We start from the raw sequence: 21,808 nt of genomic DNA, 5'->3' as shown, positions 1-21,808 counted from the left end.
CACTGAGTATGAGACAGCAGATGTTTTCCCTTGGCTGTTCTCATCCTCGCCTACCATTTCTTTGCTTCACCAACTAGGTGGAGTGTCCCAGATGCAAGGGAGGTTGGGAGAAATTTTTGCTTCCACAGGTAAAAGTGGTCTGTGCTATTTGAGCACCAGAATGGGATTCAGATGCAGAGCACATGCCCCTCCCCACTGCCCCTGAAAAAGTAAAATCCACTGATGTTTATTTGCAAGTGTGTGGAACTTAAGACAGAGGGGATCTAAGACATCATCTAGATCAGATTCCAAAGATAAAAGTTTTAAAAGCCTTTTAACAAATACTTTAGAACACCTATATATAAACGATGTAAAAGGCATTGTTCTGCTGGCGGCTCCCCTTTTGTATTCGTGGACAGAGAAGTGCTCTCAACATACTCACTGCTACCTGTCAGTCTCTAAAATACCTTTAAAAAATTCGGGGTTCTATAATGACATTTAATAACGAGGGTGAACAAATCATTTTACAAGTGATTTGAAAATTCTTAAGAAAGCTCAGAACCTCGGCAGGAACAAAAAGGATTAAGCAGCATTAGGCTTACATTTTACCAACTGTTGGCTCTTGCTCAGTGAACTCAGACTTAGAGAAGTTTACGTGATGAATTTCCCTTAATGTCACAGAATAGTTTAAAGCTAAACAGGAGAACAGCTTCGCTTGTGGTTTGGTGCTTTTTCCAGTACTTTCTCCAAACCAGACTCTTTTGGTCTTCATTGCCTTTTCTGGAAAAAAAAGTGGTCTTAGACTTTGAAGAGAACTTCATGTTGAAGTTCTCAAATACCCGTTATTTTATAATCTACCTCTGATCTCTTGAAAAACTGTTTCCTAATTTTAAATTAATACCACAGGTATATAAATTACTTTAAAAATCATTTGTGGGAAAAATGGTAATTTGAAAAATATTCAGATTCATAGTCCTAACCACAAGTAATCTTGAATGCTTTAATTTCTACTTTAGTATCCTTTTAAAAGCCAGTTTAAAAATATTCACTACAGCTTTATTTATAGAACCCTAAACTGGAGCAACTCAATGTCCATCAACAGGATGAATGGATAAACAAACTGTAATACATACAATAGAAGACTAGTCAGCTCAAAAAGAGGGAATGAACTACTGATCCTTGAACTAATACAGATGAGTTTTAAAGTAGCCAGTTGAGTGAAAAAAAAGCCAGAGGCAAACAAGTACATCCTGTAGAATAACATTTATGTAAAGTTCTAAGGCAGGCAAATGCAAAGTACGGTGACAGAGATCAGGACACTGGAAAGGAAATGGAGAAGGAAGAGATTTGAAAGGCATCCTAAGAGGAGATGGTTGTACAGTTGTATACACTTATTAAAACTTAACACACTTAAAACCTTAAAAAGTTGTGCAGGCATCTAGAAAGCCACAAGAATCTTATTTTCTGCTTCTGAACTCTTGGGGCAGAGGGTATATTATCAAAGAAAGAGTCTCACCAAGAATTAAGAAACTGTTAGATAACCATTCTTAAGTACAGACTTCCTAAACCTAAAAATGAAACTTTTCACTTGGTCAATAATTTAGAGAAAATATATGGACACTTAAAAATAGCCACTAAAGCTAACAGATAATAAAATATTTATTTTATTTTTGTAAAATTAAAAATAGTAGACAAGCATATGTAGTTACAGTTCCAAGGCAGAGCAATAGAAATATATAAATTATTGCAGTTTTAAAAGGAAAGTATAACAGCCAAGTAATGTCTAAATAAATTTTGAAACCAACTTGGTTTTCATCACGGCAGCTTCATTTTCTTTTCTCAAATCTTAGACAATTTTGAATGTTCTGCTAAAATTTAAAGCAAGATTAACACACACACACAAATTGTAAAAGTATGAATAGCATTTAACAGAAGTCACTACTGAACACTTTCTAAAATGCCTCTTTTGGAGACAGCAGGATGGCAGTAAACATTCTATGTTTGAAAGAAGAAACACATTTACTAAAATTCTTTTTTTTTTTTGGTGCAGTTGTGGGAAGCTCCAAGTAACACTTTTTGAATGGAGGGTGGAGGGCAATACTCACTTGCATGATTTTTGTAATTTGTTAAGGTTAAAATTGTGGACTAATTCAACATCACTAAAATGCATTAGTAATCTGGATTCTTTTAAACTGAAAAAGAGTATGAAAAGTGTATGTTACAAACTAGGTGTTAAAGATATCTCAGTTTTAGAGACTTGCTATGATATGGTTCACAGCAAGGCGATCAAGTTGCTTAATAGGTTAGGCTACATTATTAATAAGGGCAGTTATGAAAGGATGAAGTGGATGAAAATCCCGAGACACTGGACAGAACCTTGTTATTCCAAGCACAGTACTAGAGCCCTTCTCCAAGATACATTTACTTGTGCCAGGGCTTCATTACCTTATTATTTGGTCAATGAACTCTCTCCCATTCCACCACAAATTTCCTCAAATAATTATTTCCACCAACCTAAACTTAAAAATGCAATTGAACACTGAAATCAACTATCTTTGTTTTACAGCCACATCTGAACAAAGATACTTGAGTACTAAACATTTTTTATTAAGTACTTTAAAAGTACTCAAACATCTTACTTCGGCATAAAAATAACACTACAAGAACCTTACACTGTACCATTTGCAAGTTTTTATGTCACATAACCTAATTTTATGGTCACTAGCCTGAACTGCTTACTGAGCTACACAAATAATTTACTCTTTAAAAGTTCCTACTGAAGTTTTGAGCATATACATTTTGTATTACATTTTACAACATTAATAACACTAGCAGATTTCTTCTAAAACAAAATAAAGCCAAAATTTGTAAACATTAACACACACACATCTATCCCCAGAAATTAATTAAAAACACACACACACACATACACACACAGCAAAAGCTGACTGAAAGGAACAGCATAAACACCAAGGTAAAAAAATATATAAACAAAAAGAATGAGCTCTAAACCATTTTCAGCAGTAAACGGTAAAATAAAAAACCCCAGAAATCTCAAGATGCCAACAATATATTTTGACTATATTTCTGAAATCACTTCCCAACATGAACTTATTTAAAAATAATCCTCAAATGTATATAAAAATGGGCACTCTGTGGTAAAATGAACATATAACTTGAAAAACTAAAAACATTTCTTTGCTCCAACACTGTAAGAAGCACACAGCGGAGTGGAACGCTGGCTGCCTGCGTGCATCGTCTGTTGCTGGTCTGGTCTGAAAGTGCATGCCTTTCAAAAGACTAATCTGGACACTGATTACTAGGATCAAAGGATAATAATCGCAAAGTAAACACATTTTTAGCTTAATTAAAAGGCTGACAGCATTTTAAATCTTTAAAGAGAACAATCTTGTGTTGTCAAAATCACTTTCAACTTCAAACTAATTTTTTAAACTTAATTCAACTTGTCTAATTATGAAATCTAAAGTGAAAAAATATTAGTCTTATTTCACTCTCCTTAATCATATCAGCTATTAAATAGCTGACTGGCAATCTCTTTTTTGCCATTTTTGAAACTAAAAGTATAGGTGAGATTTTCTTCTAAACATCCTCAAAAAATACTAACAACTCTGCCGAAAAATGGCCAAGGATGGTAACTAATATTTGGAGTATTTCATGTTCTCTGAAGGTAGAACTCAACTCTATCCCTTATCCTTACTTTAGCATATAGAATAACTGCATATTCGAGAAAACTAACATAGGAATATAGAATAAGTTTACCAAATATTTGGATAAACTGCTGTGCAAAATACTTTTGTCAAAAATTTTTTTAAACTAGAATATCCACCCAAATCAAGTACTAGTGTGAGTACCAGCACCACAGATATTTTTTAAGAGCACCGTGCCTTTGAAGAGCTTACGTATAAATATCTAAATGGAGTAAGTCAGTCTCCAAATAAGACCTTGGTACCTATATGGTCCCATCTAATTGTGCCAAGCTCAGCAGTAAAGCTACATATTTGCCAGAAATAAGCAAACACTTTCTTTGGATAACACTGTTGGATTCAGGACTGCTCTTCTGGAAATAAGCTACTGCTTCTATCAAAGGCAACACATCCCCAGTTTTTACGACTGTCCCTAAGTGATCTAAATAGAAGCACAAATGTGTGCAAGCACACTGGCTGGTAACATCCTTAATGAATTATGCCAAAAAAAGAGAGTAAAGTAAAATTTGAACATCTGTCCTTAACAACGAAGCACTGAGACACTTACTGGCATCAGGAAACATCTCTATTCAACTTACAATTTATAGGGATTTTTGATATTGCACACATTTAATTTAAAGCTTATCAAAACTAAGGCAATGAATTCATTCCCCACTCCTTGGATTTTAAATTCATTTTGGATGACTCAAAGAATCGAGAGAAATGGAAAGCGTCTTTCAAAAGCTCCCTCCAAAAAGCAGTTATGTCATATTTCACAAAATCAGTAACATATTTCACAAAAATCAGTAACATATCAATTAATATCCTCGGGCAAATTTAACACATTTTATATTTTCGCATGACAAAAATTTGTTTTCTACTAGATAGAGGCATTTCTTTGCTTGGTCAAATACTCTTTGTGTTCAAGACTAAAATCTGCCCCAAGCCAGGGCAGCCCGCCAAATTTAAGGCAGAAGTTATTCATATCTTTATGTACAAAATTGCCAAGTTAATCGGCTTTTCTGTTGATGCTTTCATGCAAAGGATCCTGTCTCATAAATACATTCTAAGTACCAGCAGAAAACAGAATTTAGAGCCCATTTTAAATCTGCGTTGGTTATAGCATTCACTATACTATATGGCTTGAAAACTTATCTGTTTGAGACAACTTATTTGTTCAGAACTCTTGGAAACATGAGAAGCAACTAACAAAAATATCTTCTTAAAAAGGAGCTTATTTTTTTGAATTAGAATTTTACTTTTCTGTCACAAGCAATCTTCTCTTTTCCTTTTGATTCTAAAATTTAGAAAATGCTTTCTTTGGGCATGACTTTCCATGATGTTAACAGAATTTGGACAGTTGAAGAATTCTTGAACTTTTATCTAGCACACAAAATAATTTTTTTCAAAGACAGGACACCAGTTTCATGGCATATTAAATTATTTGACTTGGAAGTGAGGCTTGACTTAAACTCTTGTCCAAATTCTAACACATCAAAGTCATTATTGAAAGTAATACTGACTAAAATAGGCTTTTACTTCTACGGAGATAAGCTGACATACAAAAACTAGATTAGTATTTTCTTCCTGAACTCATAATTGCTTTTGTTAGAAAAAAATAATGTCTTTTATTTTCCCGTATACTTGCTTTAAAAAGTTATTAACTCCTCTTTCATAAGAGTTATTAGAAGTCAAAACAGTTCAACTAGATAGATTTCTATTCCAAAATACATTTATCTTTGGAAAACAAAGTAACAGCTGTAAAAACATTATTAAGAGAATAAAATGCAGTGATGTGAAATGAGTAACAAACTCACACACGAAGTGTAACTATAATATACAGAGCCATTCAAATGCACATTTATAAAGAGGACGAAAAGTACCTAAAATAGCATTTTTATATATAAAATTTTCATATTAAAATATTGCTCAATAAATAAGAGGTGATATTATGAATTCCATTTCCCTCTTGTTATCTTTAGTAATTTAGACTAATATAAGAACTTTGTTAACCTTCTGTTGTTTTGACAGGTGAATTACATTAAAACATGTTTAATAAAATCACACTGTAACAGTATATTTAAGTAGTCACATGTGGTATAAATTAGGGAGGGCTGTTTAGTAATTATGGGAAAACAGATTCCCCAAATGAATCAAAATGATTAACCCTAGAAGACTAGAGTGTAATGGTCTGCTTTATTTGGCAAAGATGTTGAATATTGCCTTAATCTTTGCAAATTTAATGACCATAAAATAATTGACCATAACTTTCTTCAACTTCTTCAAAGTGAACATGCCCAGCAGACCAAAAAATGGCAGAGCATGGGAAGTAAGTGTAAGTTGAGTTCAGTTGTTTATGGGCGGGTGTGACTTCAATCCCGTTCGGCCCATCTGCAGACATGGTAACTTGGAATAGTTCTTGAGAAGCTGTTCGATGGCAACGTGGCGGACATGGAGCTCTGAGGCTAAAGAATCCTTCTCTTGCACTTGGTGGGCTAACTCTTCAAAAACTTCTGTAAAGATTTAAAAAGTAATTCTATTTTTAATACACAGAAAGCTAATCTATGATTTATATTTCAAGTACTTAAGCTGAAATGAACACATTGGGCAAGTGTTTGTAATGAAAGTAGTTTGAAACCAAGGAAACAGCTGAGTTTTGATCATCCTAGGAAGTTGTACACTTTGCATAGCCAACTGGAATATGGTGTCCTTCTCCATCAAACGAAACTTGTGAGTCCTAAGCAATGACCCAGATGCACAGCAGAGATGGCAGTTACAGTCACTTCTGAGATCCTTTCCTCACACGGAATAAACAGGTTCAATGAATTTCTAATATGATTTATGGACAGTAAAGTGCCTGTTAGTACCCAGGTCTGGAACCTCCTCTAAGAGGCTTTGGAATCAGACTACCTGAATTTTTGTTCTGACTCTTAGTGTCTCAGGCAAGTAACTTAAACTATGTTTTAATTTCCTCTTATGGAATAACCTTGATAATGAAAGTAAGCACCTTACAGGGTTACTGTGAGGATTAAATAAGATCATACTTGTAAAGTACTTGTCACAGGATAAGTACTTGACAAATGTTAAGTTGCTATTATTATTTTATTATCCTGAGAGGCTGTGTAGTCAAGAAAGACCACTACCTTTGGAGTTAAAAGGATAGGAATTAGAATCCTTAATCTGTTGCTTACTGAATGCAAGATCTCTGTAAGCAACTAAAGCAATTGTAAGCAATTTAAGGTTTCTGAAATGTGGTTTCCTTACCTAAATGGGAATTAATTGTAGGGGAAAAAGAAAAAAAGACAATTGGGGAAATTGAACACCGTTAACTGTATTAGCATCCTGCTTGAATGATATTAACACACTACTGTTCTTTTTTTAAAAACATGAGGTTGTGATTGCCTAAAAAAGAATATTATCTTTAGAGAAAATTCTACACTATTACATTTATGGACAACAAAACAAAATATTGTCTGGAATTTGTTCCAAAATAATCCATGCTGGAGGTAGGAGTAGGGGAAGGAAAACGGGTGCAAGTAGAGAAGAAGGAAAATTAGCCAGTTGAAATTTGGAAAGAGGGTTTCACTACATTATTCTGACTACTTTTGTGTTTGGAAGAGTTAATAATAATTAAAAAAAAAACAAAACAAAATGGGGCCAATACCACCTGCCTTAGAAATCTGCTAAGGAGCACACCTGTGCAGTGCCTCACACAATAGTAGGCAGTAAAGAAACATGTTAGTAAGAGATTACGTTGCGGCCTCTGTTTTCACCAGAGAAAGAGGAATCTACGTCACGAGCAGTTCACTGAGAAGACTAAGAAAAATGCTTTTTGCTCTGGAAAGTCTAAGAGGGTCATTTCTAAATTTAAACGCAAATAATGATAATAAGGGATTTTCTGTAACAAAACTGGCACATGTAAGAAGTACTGACATGAGTCTTTACCCTGTATTTGTTGTTGGAGCTCTGCATTCAGTTGCTTTACCTCACCAAGAGTCATCGAATTCACTGAAACATGAAAATACAATCATTACTACCATGACAACCTGGGGAAATAAGTTTTCTACACCATCAACACAACATCCTATTTAAAACAAAGTATCTGCATTTATTTCTGAACATGACATTTAACAGGACCCTAGGATTCACTCATTAACTCCTAAAGTGCTGGGTTTTCACATTCTGCCCACAATCCACAACCAGTCTATTTCACAACTATCTATCTATCTCCACCTGAAATAAAAGGTTCACTGAAAAATTCTTAGCACTAGGTCCAATGGGTTCTGGTATTTCTCATGCTGTTTCCGTTTTTAAAAAGTGCTAGTTACTACCCATTGAGTTGACTTTGCTAAAGCGCTACATGCTTCATGATGTGTAGCTTGAAAAAGACCAACGTACTACAGGAACAGTTTGAAAATCAATTTATCTAGCTGTATGTTGTTGTTAAGTCGCTCAGTTGTGTCTGACTCTTGTGACCCGATAGACTGCAACCCACCAGGCTCTTCTGCCCATGGAATTCTCCAGCCAGGAATACTGGAGTAGGTTGCCATTTCCTACTCTAGGGGATCGTCCCGCCCCAGGAACTGAACCTTCGTCTCCTGAACTGGCAGGAGACTCTTCAGCACTGGGCCACCAGGGGAGCACTGTCTACGTTTACGACTGTAGATAACTCAGATGCAGAATCAAGAAGTTATACAAAGATAGACCCAAGGGCCCTTCTAGCCCTAAGATCACTTGATTCTAAGTTAATTAAAATCACGTTTGTTCCTGTGCGTTTCTGAAGAAACAGATGCAGACTGAATGAGTCAGTTTTTCCAGGTGCACACATTACCTTTAACCTTTGGTAACATGTCAGGTTTCTGCTTTTGAAATACCAGCCCCAATTAGTCTTGTAGGGATTAGCAACATGACCGTGTGTGTTTGTCAATGGTGGAGGCTCTACTTCTAAACTATATGAACTCTGAACTTCCTAATTCCCAAACTGTTGATTCCATTCTATTAATAATTTAAAATGGCAAAACAAATGATGGGACTGTAGAATTCCAGTGGTTTTAGGGCATACTAAGGAATATTCCAAAGAAATGATAGCATTTTTGCTAGGGTGAACCTGTCATTTAAATGCTAAATTAACCAAATCTGTAATTCCACAGCAAAATTCTTGACACATCACATATGTGAAATATTAAAAAAATAAAAAAGAACCAACAAAACTCCAATCTTTACCCCCTTTCCCTATACTTACATTCCTCTCTGCTGTAATGTGGATGCTGGGTCTGGACATGAGCTTCTGGACCAGAGATTGTGTTTTCCTTTTTCTGTTCCCGGTTGTGACTGTGGGGCCACAGTACACTACTGTGGCATAAAGTGGTACCCGAATCTTGTAACACAGCAAGCCCAAAGTCTGTGTTCTCCCTCTGTTCCAACATTCGTTGTGTACAGTTTGAGAGGCCACCTGCATTTCCTTCTATCCACTTTGCAGAGTACTTTGGTACTTGAGAGTCAAACTGTGGGAGTAACTTTTTATCTGGCTTATGCCTAAAGTTAAACAGGTGATGCTGGGGGTTTTTAGAACACTCGGAGTCTGAATCCAGATCCTTATTTTGTGCATATTGTACAATCCAATTTATCTTCTTGCTCAAAATGGTTTTAACTTCTTCATAAGTACTTTTTGAAAGCTTAGATCGAGGACAATCCTGGTTTGCAATCAAATGATATTTTTCAAAGCAGTCTTTATGGCCCCTTAATGATTTGGTGTGCAAGAGATCAGATTTTGGTATTCCTAAAAGAAAAAAAGACGTGAAATGTTGTGAAGTAATTAGCCTCCAACTAATAATAAAAAAAATAAATAAATAAAAAGAAAAAAAGAAAAAAAGATGTGACACAATTTTGTTTTTTTATAAGCTGCATTAAAAAATATAAATCTTAGTAAATACCGAGTCACCAATTAATTTACATATTAGTGGAAAAATGCTAAAGAATATTAGTATTAATAATATACATATATATTACAATAATGTATAGCCTAATAATTTATGCTTCAGTTTAACTATATATTCAATAAATTCTGAATAGCAGAAATATTAAATTCTTATGAATAGCGAAGCCTTTCTTAAGGACTTAATGATTCAATTTCAACCTCAGTCCAGAGGCATGTTATTGCATAATATTAAAAAATACCACCAAACCAGATATTTTTATTTACAGAATATTGACCTGTACATTATAAAGCTTTCTTCACTAGCTCTCCTGAAGTTATACATTTGTAAAAATTATTGTTATAGGTTTAATAAAGAGAAATGCTTCACAATTTTTTCCCTAACAAAAAAACGCAGTAAATCATGATTTTAAATTAATAGTTATATTTTTACTGGGGAAAGATAAACCAGAATCAGAAAAATATACATTAATAAAAGCCTCAAAAAGTCAATGAACTGTTTAGATTTTTTCAAGTAAGAAAATAAAAACATCTAAAATGTTTTCACGTTTAATACTTACTAAAACTTCATAATTTTATCTCTAGAAGAAATGCACTACACACAATTCTTATTCACAGAGCAACAAATTCAGTCTACCAAGACACAATATAATTCTTCAACTCACAAACGTTCATTACACACCACAAATCATGGAAAATACTACACATTTACATTTCCAACTTTTTAGTAGAGCTCAAGTATGCTATCTCTATTGTTTTTTAAAAGAGAATACATTTTCAAATATACAACATACTTTGAAATACAGAATACATTGATACATTTTTGTAAGTTCAAACCATTTAAAATAAAACAGCAGTGCTTTTATGTTGAAGGTGAACATGGGATGTGGAATGGAAAATTAATGCCTGCAAGAATTAAGCATTCTAAATTGCTTAGCTTTGAAAACAGGAAGTTGAGAACCACTCAGGTGTTAACTTAAAAAGGAAGTTTTAACTGACTCATCAGAAAAAATTACATTCTGTATCCATCCCTTGTTTTAAAAGCTGAAGCTGTAATAATTTTATTCACTGACTTGCTGGCTAATACTAAAATAGTGATGTATCTGTATTTTAACAGTATTAAATCAGGTGCAAAATAAAAATACTAACTTGTTCTAAAACAACATCACATCAGCCAATGATGGGTCCTGCCAAAACCAGTACTAACTGGGCTGTTAGTTCCCTCACAAGTAAGCTACGGGGGCACCCGTCTTAAATACTAACCGTCTAACTAAGCAGACATGCCTCACCAGGTAAACTCAACCATTTCAGTCGTGTTTCTTCCACCGAGTGCAAAAACCAAACTTAAAACAATTGCACACACATTTTATTTACTCCTTTGGTGCCCGTGCTGTATTTGTGTGTGTATATACTTTTTACCAGTTATTGTCTGGTTACGTCAAATTTCCTGCAAAATTAAAATATTCAAGCACAAAACTTCAAAGCTATTTGACAACACTGTGTAAGCCTTCGAAACCTGGTAAATTAACATAAAAAGGAAGTGCACAAATCTTGATTAGAATAAACAGATAAAAAGTACTTTATAATATTATATATGGTTTAATATCATAAATAAGACAAAAAGGCAGTTAGCATCAATTACAGATAAAATAAGAAACACCTCCATTCTGCTGTTTGATTCTAACACTGATTGCTAGGCAGAGAGAACCTGAAGCTCACTTGTTTAGTAACTTTGGAAAATTCACTAAAGAGCTTTCTTACTCTCTTGGGGCTCGGTGCCAACAGGTAGCTGGCCAATCCCGGAAACCGTAAATGGTCTCATGCTCACTCAGTCCATTGCCACAGCACTAATCTATGTAGCGATGGTTTAGCTGAATCTAAACGTTGTAAATTATATTCTCCTTTACTATAAGTGAGAGGAGATCCTTCTGTGTGTAAGGAGGATTCTAAGCTAGGCTGTGTGCGTTTGTGCTAAGATGCTTCAGTGTCTGCCTCTCTGTGGCCCCAAGGACCACAGCCTGTTAGGCTACTCTGCGCCTGGGATTCTTCAGGCGAGAGTACTGGAGTGGGTGGCCACGCTCTCCTCCTGGGGATCTTCCCAACCCAGGGATCAAACCCGTGTCTCTTATGTCTCCTGCACTGGCAGGTGGGTTCTTTACCACTGGTGCCACCTGGGAAGCCAAAAGAAAGTCATTTTTCTTTGCTGCTAGTTTTTTTGGGGTTTTAAAAAATTTATTTGGAATGTTCAGAAGTTGTATTAAAAAAAGACAAAAATATGAAACGACAACTTTCCCAATGTGCCCCAGAGCTTTACTAACAAGTCAATATAATAAATGTTTATTTGAAGAATAATGTGGGCTTTTAAAGTTAATGATTTTTTTAATCCAATCTTTCTTCTTAGTAATTTATGTAAGATAACTTTTCTTCAGAAATAATTTTTTCTTTTAACTTTTACTTAAATCCCCACCCCCAAATGAACGTTTGGAGCCCAGTAAACACACAATTATATGCATACTGGTAATCAGCTGAGACAAAAAGCAAATCAGAGAACAACAATATTCAATTTACTGTGAAAATATGTAAATGTAAAGTAAATTTCAGATTCAGACACTCAGGTGAAAAATCCCATATAAAAGACAAAAAAATGTCATGACAGGAAGAGTTCTGAATGTGGGAATATTTCTAGTTAGATGTCCCATGTGCTTATTTGCTCAGTCATGTCTGACTCTGATCCCACGGACTGGAGCCGGCCAGGCTCCTCTGTCCATGGTATTCTCCAGGCAAGAACACTGGAGGGGCTGCCATGCCCCTAGAGGTCCCATTTGCTCCTCACATTCCCCCCGCCTCTTCCTCCATCCTTACACCCACACCCACTCCTCCTCCTGAGTCTGGCACACCCCACTGCTCAAGGAAGAATCTGGGTGTCCTCCGTGACAGTTCCTCCTGGTGCTGCATCCCAGATGCTTTACTGTCCACCTTCACAGACTTCTCCCCACTAAAACCTAGCACACTAAATCTTCCTTCACACCATGACCACTCCCCCTCCATCATCTGGGTCTTCATACCAGCCCCTCTCTAGTTCCTCCTTCCTCTGAGAAGCCTTTTCTAACCAGTTACATCTGAGCTAATGGCACCAGATTTTCAAATTGCTTCTTCACTGGCCTTTATCTCCTGCTAGAGGTAAATTCTATAAGAAAGAGCACCATCTGTTTTATACACATCCTTATTATCATAGTGCCTGGCACATAGTGAATACTCAAGAAAAAGTCATTACATGAATAAAGGAAAATTAAAATTGCATTTAAAAAGCAAACCTAAAACTTATTACCAATTATTATTTGAGGTCTACTGCAATGAAGTTTGGCCCATCCACAAGGTAACTAGGCTGTGCAGCTTTGCAGGCTCTCAGAAGTTAACTGGGCTTCCCAGGTGGCACCGTGGTAAAGAATTCGCCTGCCAGTGCAGGAGACCCAAGTTCAATTCCTGGGTTAGGAAGATCCCCTGGAGGAGGAAATGGCAACCCCCTCCAGTTTTCTTGCCTGGGAAATCCCATGGACAGAGAAGCCTGGTGGGTTATAGTCCATGGGGGTTACAAAGAGTTGGATGTGACTGAGCGAACACAAACACACACAGAAGTTAATTAAAGGCATCTTCCAGTGGAGTTACTCCTGTTTGGTTTAATATGACATTAATCCCAAGAACTGATATATAGAGATGCATTCCAGTGGCATCATTCAATCTGCCAAATAAAATCAGGAAGTTCTACTCAATTGCTTATTTTTATTAGGAATATACATACTGTGAATATACAAGGCTGTTTTATGTAAACTGTAGCTCATTCATCCAGATCTGTACCTATACCTTCTTAGCTCACTAAAAATTTAAAACCTGAATCAGTTTTAAAGTTTAATTTGAAAATACTTGTCTTGTAAACATAGTTTAAAATACCCAATTAAGAAAATTTAATATACTGACACTTCATATACCTTTTTACTAGAAATGAATGTGAGTAGCCCACTCAATTTGTATCAACAATATATGTGTCATTTTATAAATTCCTGAAGTGATTTTGTTTTTTCCACCTCATCAGTTTGAGTTAATATAAGAGAAACAACCACTGCTATTATCAGAGATCCCAGTGAGTTTTCCAGTTGACTTTATAAATTTTAATTGCATTTACAAGTGTTAACAGCTCTGAGCACTAATTTGTTTCTTCAGCAGCTTTTGAAAGGGAATGAATCTAAATGCAATTAAATGAGTTGGTACTTTTCAAAAACTGAGTTAGAAGTAATTTCCAAACCAGTTCCACAAAAACTGTACTACAACTTCCTAATAAAACTTCTGAGGACCAATATAATTGACATCCTAAGTATTAGGAAAACTTTAAAACATATCACATAGATGGCTATGTAACTTTGGGTCTTGAGTTCCTGATTAGTAGAGAACCAGGACCTTACTTGGCAACCATAATTGCTAATATTTTGGAAATTTATTTAGGTGGACATTTTTGTATGAACAGTGGTATTTTTAAAAATTAAGCTGTTTCTATTCAATAGTTTTCTTTATAACGTTTTTCCCCACTTTCATTTCTGATTTTGTTATACCGTTCTCACATACTTTGAAAACCCTCCCACTAACCCATCTGCTATGCTATCCCCATTTCTATTCTTTAAATTCCTTTCTAGGATCAATCTGCTTTAAGAAAACTTGGTTAAAGTCATAAAAGGGCAAAAGCCACTCAAATGTAGATCTTCTCGTTTGCCTATCATTGTCACCCTTTTAAAATAAAGATGTTTCCATGCATATATTTAATATGCTTATTGTAGTAACAGTTTGTCCTCTCACAAGATGATACTCCAAATGGCACTAAATAACAGCCACAGAACCCCAAACACTTAAGTTCTACGACATGTCCCATCACCTTCTGCTTTTCCCTTTTAGCCTCTTGAAGATCTTATTTATGATTTGGTGGTAATTAGATAAGCAAAGCAATCTTTTCCTGCTGGTTCCCCAGCTGGTCCTATCAAACAGTGCCATCTCTCAGCCGACTACACTGATGTTACATCCCTTCTTCTTTTCACAGGTTCTCAAATCAGATCATCTGACTGCCACATGCATATTTACTCTGTCAGTTAGTCTTCCTTCTGAATGTGACTGCTATATTTCATTCCTCAGTCACAGGACTGGCTGCATATAATTTGGTATTCCATAGGTTGAGCAAATATAATACAACCAACTGTTGGATGTAAAGCTGTAATACCTGTTATATCAGCAGGAGACTGGAAAGCTCGAAGGGAGTAAGCATTTCAACTTTTACTACAACCTCAAAAAAAAAAAAAAAATTAGAGAACTGGCAGTACTGGTTTTCCAAATGGTGGGTTTGTGTGTTCTTTCTTAATTTTAAAGTAAGGCAAGATAATTTAGTTATGTCAAGTTTCAGGTTAACAGGCTGTGAAGAAATTTTAAGCACACTGCCTCCAGACATAACCAACATTTGTGCAACAATTCACAGTACTGCTTCAGAATCTTTTTTTATGGAGGCTCACATTTGCCCAGCATAAAGAATTTTCCAAGAGTTAAGGTGTTTTCTTTTTATGATGATCTTATCCTGGTTGCTAGGAATGGAGAACAAGCACCTACATGTTTATGTGTTGCCCATATTAAGCCAAGTTTACGTACATCTTTGTTATTCAGTCGTGTCCGAATATTTGCGACCCCATGAACTGCAGCATGCCAGGCTTCCTTGTCCTTCACTATCTCTGTGCTCAAACTCATGTCCACTGAGTCAATGATGCCATCCAACCATCTCTCCTCTTGCCCTCAAACCTTTTCCAGCATCAAGGTCTTTTCCAATGAGTCAGCTCTTCGCATCAGGTGGCCAAAGTATTGGAGCTTCATTCTTCAAATGAATATTCAGGACTGCTTTCCCTTTAGGGCTGACTGGTTTGATCTCTTTGCAGCCCAAGGGACTCTTGAGAGTGTTCTCCAGCACCACAATTCGAAAGCATCAATCTTCGGCGCTCAGCTCTCTTTATGGTTCAACTCTCACATCCATACAGGACTACTGAAAAAATCATGGCTTTGACTATACAGACCTTTGTCAGCAGAGTGATGTCTCATGTTTTTAATACGCTGTCTAGGTTGGTCATAGCTTTTCTTCCAAGGAGCAAGTGTCTTTAATTCACGGTGGCAGTCACTGTCCGCAGTGATTGTGGAGCCCAAGAAAATAAAGTCTGTCACTGTTTCCACTTTTTCAGTAAGTGTTAATTGTAAAGATGGGAGCAAAGAGCTAAACTCTATTGAATTAAGAAGGAAAGGAAGGAGCTGTTATGCCTTTGTTTCTGAGGACCAGGTTCCCATTTCTGAAAAAAGGAATAGAGGAAAAGTTGGGGCTTCCCTGATGACTCAGATGGTAAAGAATCTGCCTGCAATGCAGGAGACCCAGGTTTGATCCCTGGGTCAGGAAGACTCCCTGGAAAAGGGAATGGCTACCCACTCCAGTATTCTTGTCTGGAGAATTCCATGGACAGAGGAACCTGGCGGGCTACAGTCCATGGGGTTGCAAAGAGTCAGATATGACTGAGTGACTAACACTTTTCACTTTTCTGGAAGTAGAGGTGGCATGCCCACAGCCTGAAGTCTGGATCCATACTGTAGCAAGTTCTGCTTAGCCTATAAATGTTTTTAAAAAATTTAGATTCACTTACAGTTTTTGATTTCTTGGTTTCCCTTAAAAACATAATCAGAAGATCTGACAGCAAATGGCTAGTAATGAGAAGCAGCTACTGCCTGAAAACTGGGCAAGTGCTCTTCACCAGTCCTTATGTTTCCCTTTGGGAGTGTGCAGGTACTTGTGACTTATCCAGCAGAGCCATGCTGGTTAGTGACTCTCACACTACACTGAGACTGTAATGACGCAGGTCTGGATTGCGTCTGTGGAGGTAATGGCTGTCCCAGTAATGGCTGGACACCCCAGGTGACCAGGCTCCTCTGCATTTGATGATCAAGCAGCAGCCAAGCCATGATTCAAGAAGAGTGATCACCTTTAGATCTACTGCCAGTCACAGGCATGCAGTGGGAGGACGCTCAGACTGTCTACACTCTTACTAGCAAAAGGCAGATTAGCCTGAAGGTGGGAAGACAAGGATGGATACTTGGGGCACCTACTTCCTTAAATCCGAAACAGGGAAAATTGTATCAGTTGTCCTCTGTGTCTCAGTGGGCTCTGTGGTGAACAGTGCTCCAGTCCCCTCCCCCTAACATCACTTTAGAGTCTGTCATGTTCAAATACCCAACATACTGTTCAAAGGAATAGGGAATTGCTTATCTCTGCATTGGAAACAGATGGAATTATTGGAAACTGTACTAAGCCAATACACAGATGGGCTCAGCAACTTGCTTTTCCAAATTTTGAGAATCATTGCCTTAAAGAAAGATATACCAACAGGTGGTCTGTGGACAGCGTATTTCAGTTTAGGAGATGTTTATGCCAAAGGTTTTTGTGTGTGCGGAGAGAAGGATTAAGCAGTTAGTCAAAGCAGATTTATTCAATAAACAAATTATAAGGGCAAATTTCAATCAGCAAAGAGTTCAGAAGGTTGATGTTAAAAGATAAACCTCAACCTCAAATAACCAAGGAAGCCACAGCAGAACTGAATTCTTGCAATGATGGATGTATAAACTGCAAATAATTTATCAAAAAGAAAACCTTTCTCAGTGAATTTTACTTTTTCATCATAACAGTTGGGAAACTGGAGAAACACACCTACATAACAACTGTTTATTACTAACTGGGTACAAAAAATAACAATCTACACTCAATTCTGCTCTCAAATTTAATTACCTATTTTAACGAGAAAGGTCCAATAGAACTCTCTGTGGTAGTGGACGTGTTCTCATCCTGTGCTATATACAATACCATAGCCACTAACCTTATGTGGCTACCAAGCATGTGAAATGTAGAGAGCATGACCAAGGAACGAGGGTTTTAATTTTGACTTTAATTAACTTAAATTTAAATCACTACATTGTGGCTAGGTTACCAAATTGGACAGGGTAGCTTGTCCATAGATAACTGATGAAGTACAAGGGTATTTGGAAAAAGAATACGAATGGAAGTTATCCATCTTTAGGATACTACGCTCACAGTAGCACAGAATATAAAAAGCTAAAATTGCTTTTCTAGCACATTAAAAATACTATGTTTAGACTATAATTGTTAAGTGGCACAAAGAATTAAAAGTTATAAAAACTTGTAGTAAATAATCCAGTTGACCTAAGTAACCCTCTACTTATTTAGTTTTTCTAAGTAAAATTTCCCCCAAAATAGGCAAAGTTAAAAAGATACACATTACTTAAATAAAAGATAAGTCTAGAAAAAAGGCATTCATAATAACATGGATGAACGAGAATAAACCATTATGACAAAGGAAATTTATGGGGTCAAAAGTAAGAAATGTGATAGCCATGTGAACACTGCCCTTTGTCTCCTGAACTGCCCTCTGCCTAGTTAAGGTTTTGCCTGATTTATTTTCTTACAAATAAGAAAAACAAAATAAAAGCTGTCCCGCAGCTATTTATAAAACATCTGTTTTGTATCTCAACTTCTTTGCATGTATCTGAATCACTGTTCCTGAAGTTCTAGCTGACTATTCCTTATATAATGCTTTACAGCAGCATCTAATAGAGATTTACTAGCAAGTGAATTTGAAGTCATTTCTAATTCAATTACTACTATAGGTAGTAAATGGTAAAAATCAAAACTGATGGGAAACAATCACTACAACTCACCAACCATATGATTAAAAAAACTAAAGATTTTTCAAAAAGGCAATAATTGATGAATCATACTGAAACATGCTAAAAAAGAAAGATTGTGACTATATACTATAATTGAATCACAGCATTTCTAGAGTAAAAGGAACTTTGATTTGCAGAAAGGGTTTGGAGAGCTAGTGTCCAGTAAAATCGTTCCATGATGAAACAAAGTTATAAAAATTACAGTCCAATGCAGTGCAACCTTTTTTATCCATTTATATGAAAAAGATGTTTCTGATATATTAAATTAAAAGACCAGTTATAAATGGTATACATAGCCTGATTTCATTTTTGAACACAACTTACCATGTATACATGCATACTGTACTGCAGAAAATAATTTATAAAACACACCAAAAATATTAAGATTATTGGTAGATATGTGGGATTATAAATCTTAAAATTCTTTTTGCTTCCTGTATTTTGATTTTTCTGTAATAGTGTGCTTTTTCAATGAAAATAAAAAGAGATGAAAAGAGAGAAATTTCATTTCAGTGAGAGAAAGAAAATCTTTCATCATTTAAATAGTGAAAATTTAAAACATTTTTTAAAAAGCCTACAAAGAAATATTTTGGTTTGGGAAAGAAAACAGGGTGTCTTAGTGCAAGACACATTAGGTCTTAAGTTATATGGTTCATTATATAGTTCATTGGTATGTTCCAATGAACTAAGTAAAACAAAAAAATTATAATACTGGAATGATAAAAGATACATAGTCCTAAAATATTCCAATATTCTGAATATTTTTAAGGTTGAAAATTTCCTTAGGCTAACAATGTTTCTAGCAAAGGGTAACCTTCAAATCAAAGATTCCTCTCCTCCGAAGTCAGATTATAACCACTGCATAGTTTTATCTGGAAATCCTTGTTGGAGACCCAAAGACTTGAAAGGCACTGAGGGAAAAAGACACTGATGTGTGAACACAATCTGTGTTGTTGAAAGCAGCTGAGGAAAGGACTAGCTGGGCAGCTGCTGTGGTTGCTGCTGTCTAATTGCTCAGTCTTGTCCAAGTCTTTGTGACCCTATGCACAGGAGATGGCTAGGCTCCTCTGTCCAGGGCATTTCCCAGGCAAGAATACTGGAGTGGGTTGCGGTTTCCTTCTCCAGGGGGTTTTCCCAGGGACTGAACCCACGTCTTCTGCTTGGCAGGCAGATTCTTTTACCACTGAGCCACCAGGGCAGCTGATACATGAGGGGAATTACAGTGGCGAGAGCAGAAAAATCTACTGAAAACCAAATCATAAAAGAAAACCAAATCATAAAAAGGTAAACTCAGGGGACTTCCCCAGTGGTCCAGGAGCTAAGACTCTGCACTCCCAATGCAGGGAGCCCAGGTTCTACCCCTAGGTCAGGAAACTAGATCCCACATGTTGCAAACTAAGAGTTTGCATAAAGCAACTAAGACCCAGTGCAGCCAAAACCGAGGATAAAGTCAAACTTCAGTGTGCATAAAACACTGAATTATTTTGGCAATGGAAGAGTTGTTCAAATGAACAACACAAATGAGTGAACAACACAACTCAACACAAATGAACACCACAAAGTCAATACACAAATGAGTCAGAATGATTGTTTCAGTAGACTTTCATCTTTTTAGATGAGATGAAAATAAAACACTTCTGTATTTCAATTTAAATAACAGTTGCACCACATGCTGCTGATATATTTACCAAAGAGCTCCTACACTTATTATCTTTTTGTGATCCTTGAAGTGGCCCTGTGAACACTGGCAACAGTGTAATTTACCATCTCTATTTAATATCAGTAAACGTTAGGCAGTTGCATACTAGGAGGAAGCCGAAGTCAATGGTGTTTAAGACACAGGAAACTAAATAAAGTATGGAAGTGAGAAAGAAATGGAGGAAACTAGAGGAAGGGAGAGACAGTGGGCATGGATGATTGGCTTGTAGAGTGCCTTTGAAGAGGTAATAAAGGTAGCCAGTTAAGCAGATACCTGGTCATGAAATGTCTCACGTGTCATGTTAGGGAGTTAACAGTCTAACCAGAAGAAAATGGTAAGGAATCAGTAAGGAGTTCTAAGAAAATTAATGGTGTATCAGATTAGCACTTTAAAGACCCTTCTGGTGATACCGAGAGAACTAGGGGTGTGGGGTAGTGACAGGGGAGGGAGATCAAGTCTATAAATCTGACTAAGTGGGTCTTGAGGTGGTACTGTAAGAAGGAATAAAGGCATACAGCTTGAAATGCAGAGCTTAGGTCAGCCACAACCCATCACCTCAACTGCACAACTTTGTATGGAAAGCCCTGAAGAAGCTGGAACCATTCATTCGCAGGGCAGTTTTTCAAAGTTTGGTCCCGGGACCACCTGCGTAGGAGTCAGCTGGGATTGCCGTTAAAATGCAAATTCCGAGACTCAACTGTAGATCTACTGAAACACAATCTCTGGGGTACTGGACCTGGAATTCCATGTGAACCAAAGATGAAAGACATAAAAACGCCATGTGTATATGGAAGTAAGGAGATAAATTTAGTCTGGGAAACTTAAATTCAAGATTCCTGTGGTGTTGTTCAGTCACTTGGTCGTGTCCGACTCTTTGCTATCCCATGGACTGCAACATGCCAGGCTTCCCTGTGCTTCACCATCTTCCAGAGTTTGCTCAAACTCAAACATCATTGAGTCAGTGATGCCATCCAACCATCTCATCCTCTGTCGCCTGCTTCTCTACCTGCCCTCAGTCTTTTCCAGCATCAGGGTCTTTACCAATGAGTTGGCTCTTCACATCAGGAGGCCAGAGCATTGGAGCTTTAGCTTTATCAGTCCTTCCAATGAATATTCAGGGTTGATTTCTTTTAGGATTGACTGGTTTGATCCCCTTGCTCAACAAGGGACTGTCAAGAATCTTCTCCAACACTACAGTTCAAAAGCATCAATTCTTCGGCACTGAGCTGTCTTTATAGTCCAACTCTCACATCCATACATGACTACTGGAAAAACCATAGCTTTGACTATATGGACCTTTGTAGGCAAAGTAATGTCTCTGCTTTTTAATACGCTGTCTAGGTCTGTCATTGCTTTTCTGCCAAGGAGCAAGTGTCTTTTAACATTTAAGACACCTGTAGAATATCTAAATGGAGAGGCCCAGAAGGTGGTTGGATATACAGGTCTGGCATTTAAAAGAAAATTGGCCTATGATATGTTTATGGAGTTCCATTAGCTTACAAAGGTATAGCTGAAGCTCATGCAGTGAAAGAAACAGATAGTGAAATATGAGAAGAAAAGAAAAACAAGGACAGCATTCAATGAAACAGTGGTATTTCAGGGATCTGCAATAGGTAATGAACTAAAGAAGAAGAAAAGAGGGCAGAAATAAGAGGGCAGAGCTATTTTAACAGAGAACCCAGGAAGCTGAGT

General features: G+C 36.6%; 1 protein-coding gene across 2 annotated transcripts in view; it reads right to left on the bottom strand.

Annotated features, from left to right (window-relative positions):
* Window positions 1–1,620: 1,620 nt before the first annotated feature.
* Window positions 1,621–21,808, bottom strand: part of C27H21orf91 (chromosome 27 C21orf91 homolog) — a 33,147-nt gene continuing 12,959 nt past the window's right edge. For both annotated transcript variants that reach the window (XM_043448843.1, XM_043448842.1), the window contains exons 3-5: window positions 8,926–9,462; window positions 7,629–7,691; window positions 1,621–6,196 (exon numbers count right to left, since the gene is read on the bottom strand). In XM_043448843.1, the coding sequence (XP_043304778.1) occupies window positions 6,030–6,196; window positions 7,629–7,691; window positions 8,926–9,462 (767 nt within the window). In that variant the 3' untranslated portion in view covers window positions 1,621–6,029. The remainder of the gene's footprint in view (window positions 6,197–7,628; window positions 7,692–8,925; window positions 9,463–21,808) is intronic.

The sequence above is a fragment of the Cervus canadensis genome, chromosome 27, assembly GCF_019320065.1.
Source record: "Cervus canadensis isolate Bull #8, Minnesota chromosome 27, ASM1932006v1, whole genome shotgun sequence".
In the NCBI taxonomy this organism is placed as follows: domain Eukaryota; kingdom Metazoa; phylum Chordata; class Mammalia; order Artiodactyla; family Cervidae; genus Cervus; species Cervus canadensis.
This window is presented reverse-complemented; position numbering and strand designations above follow the sequence as displayed.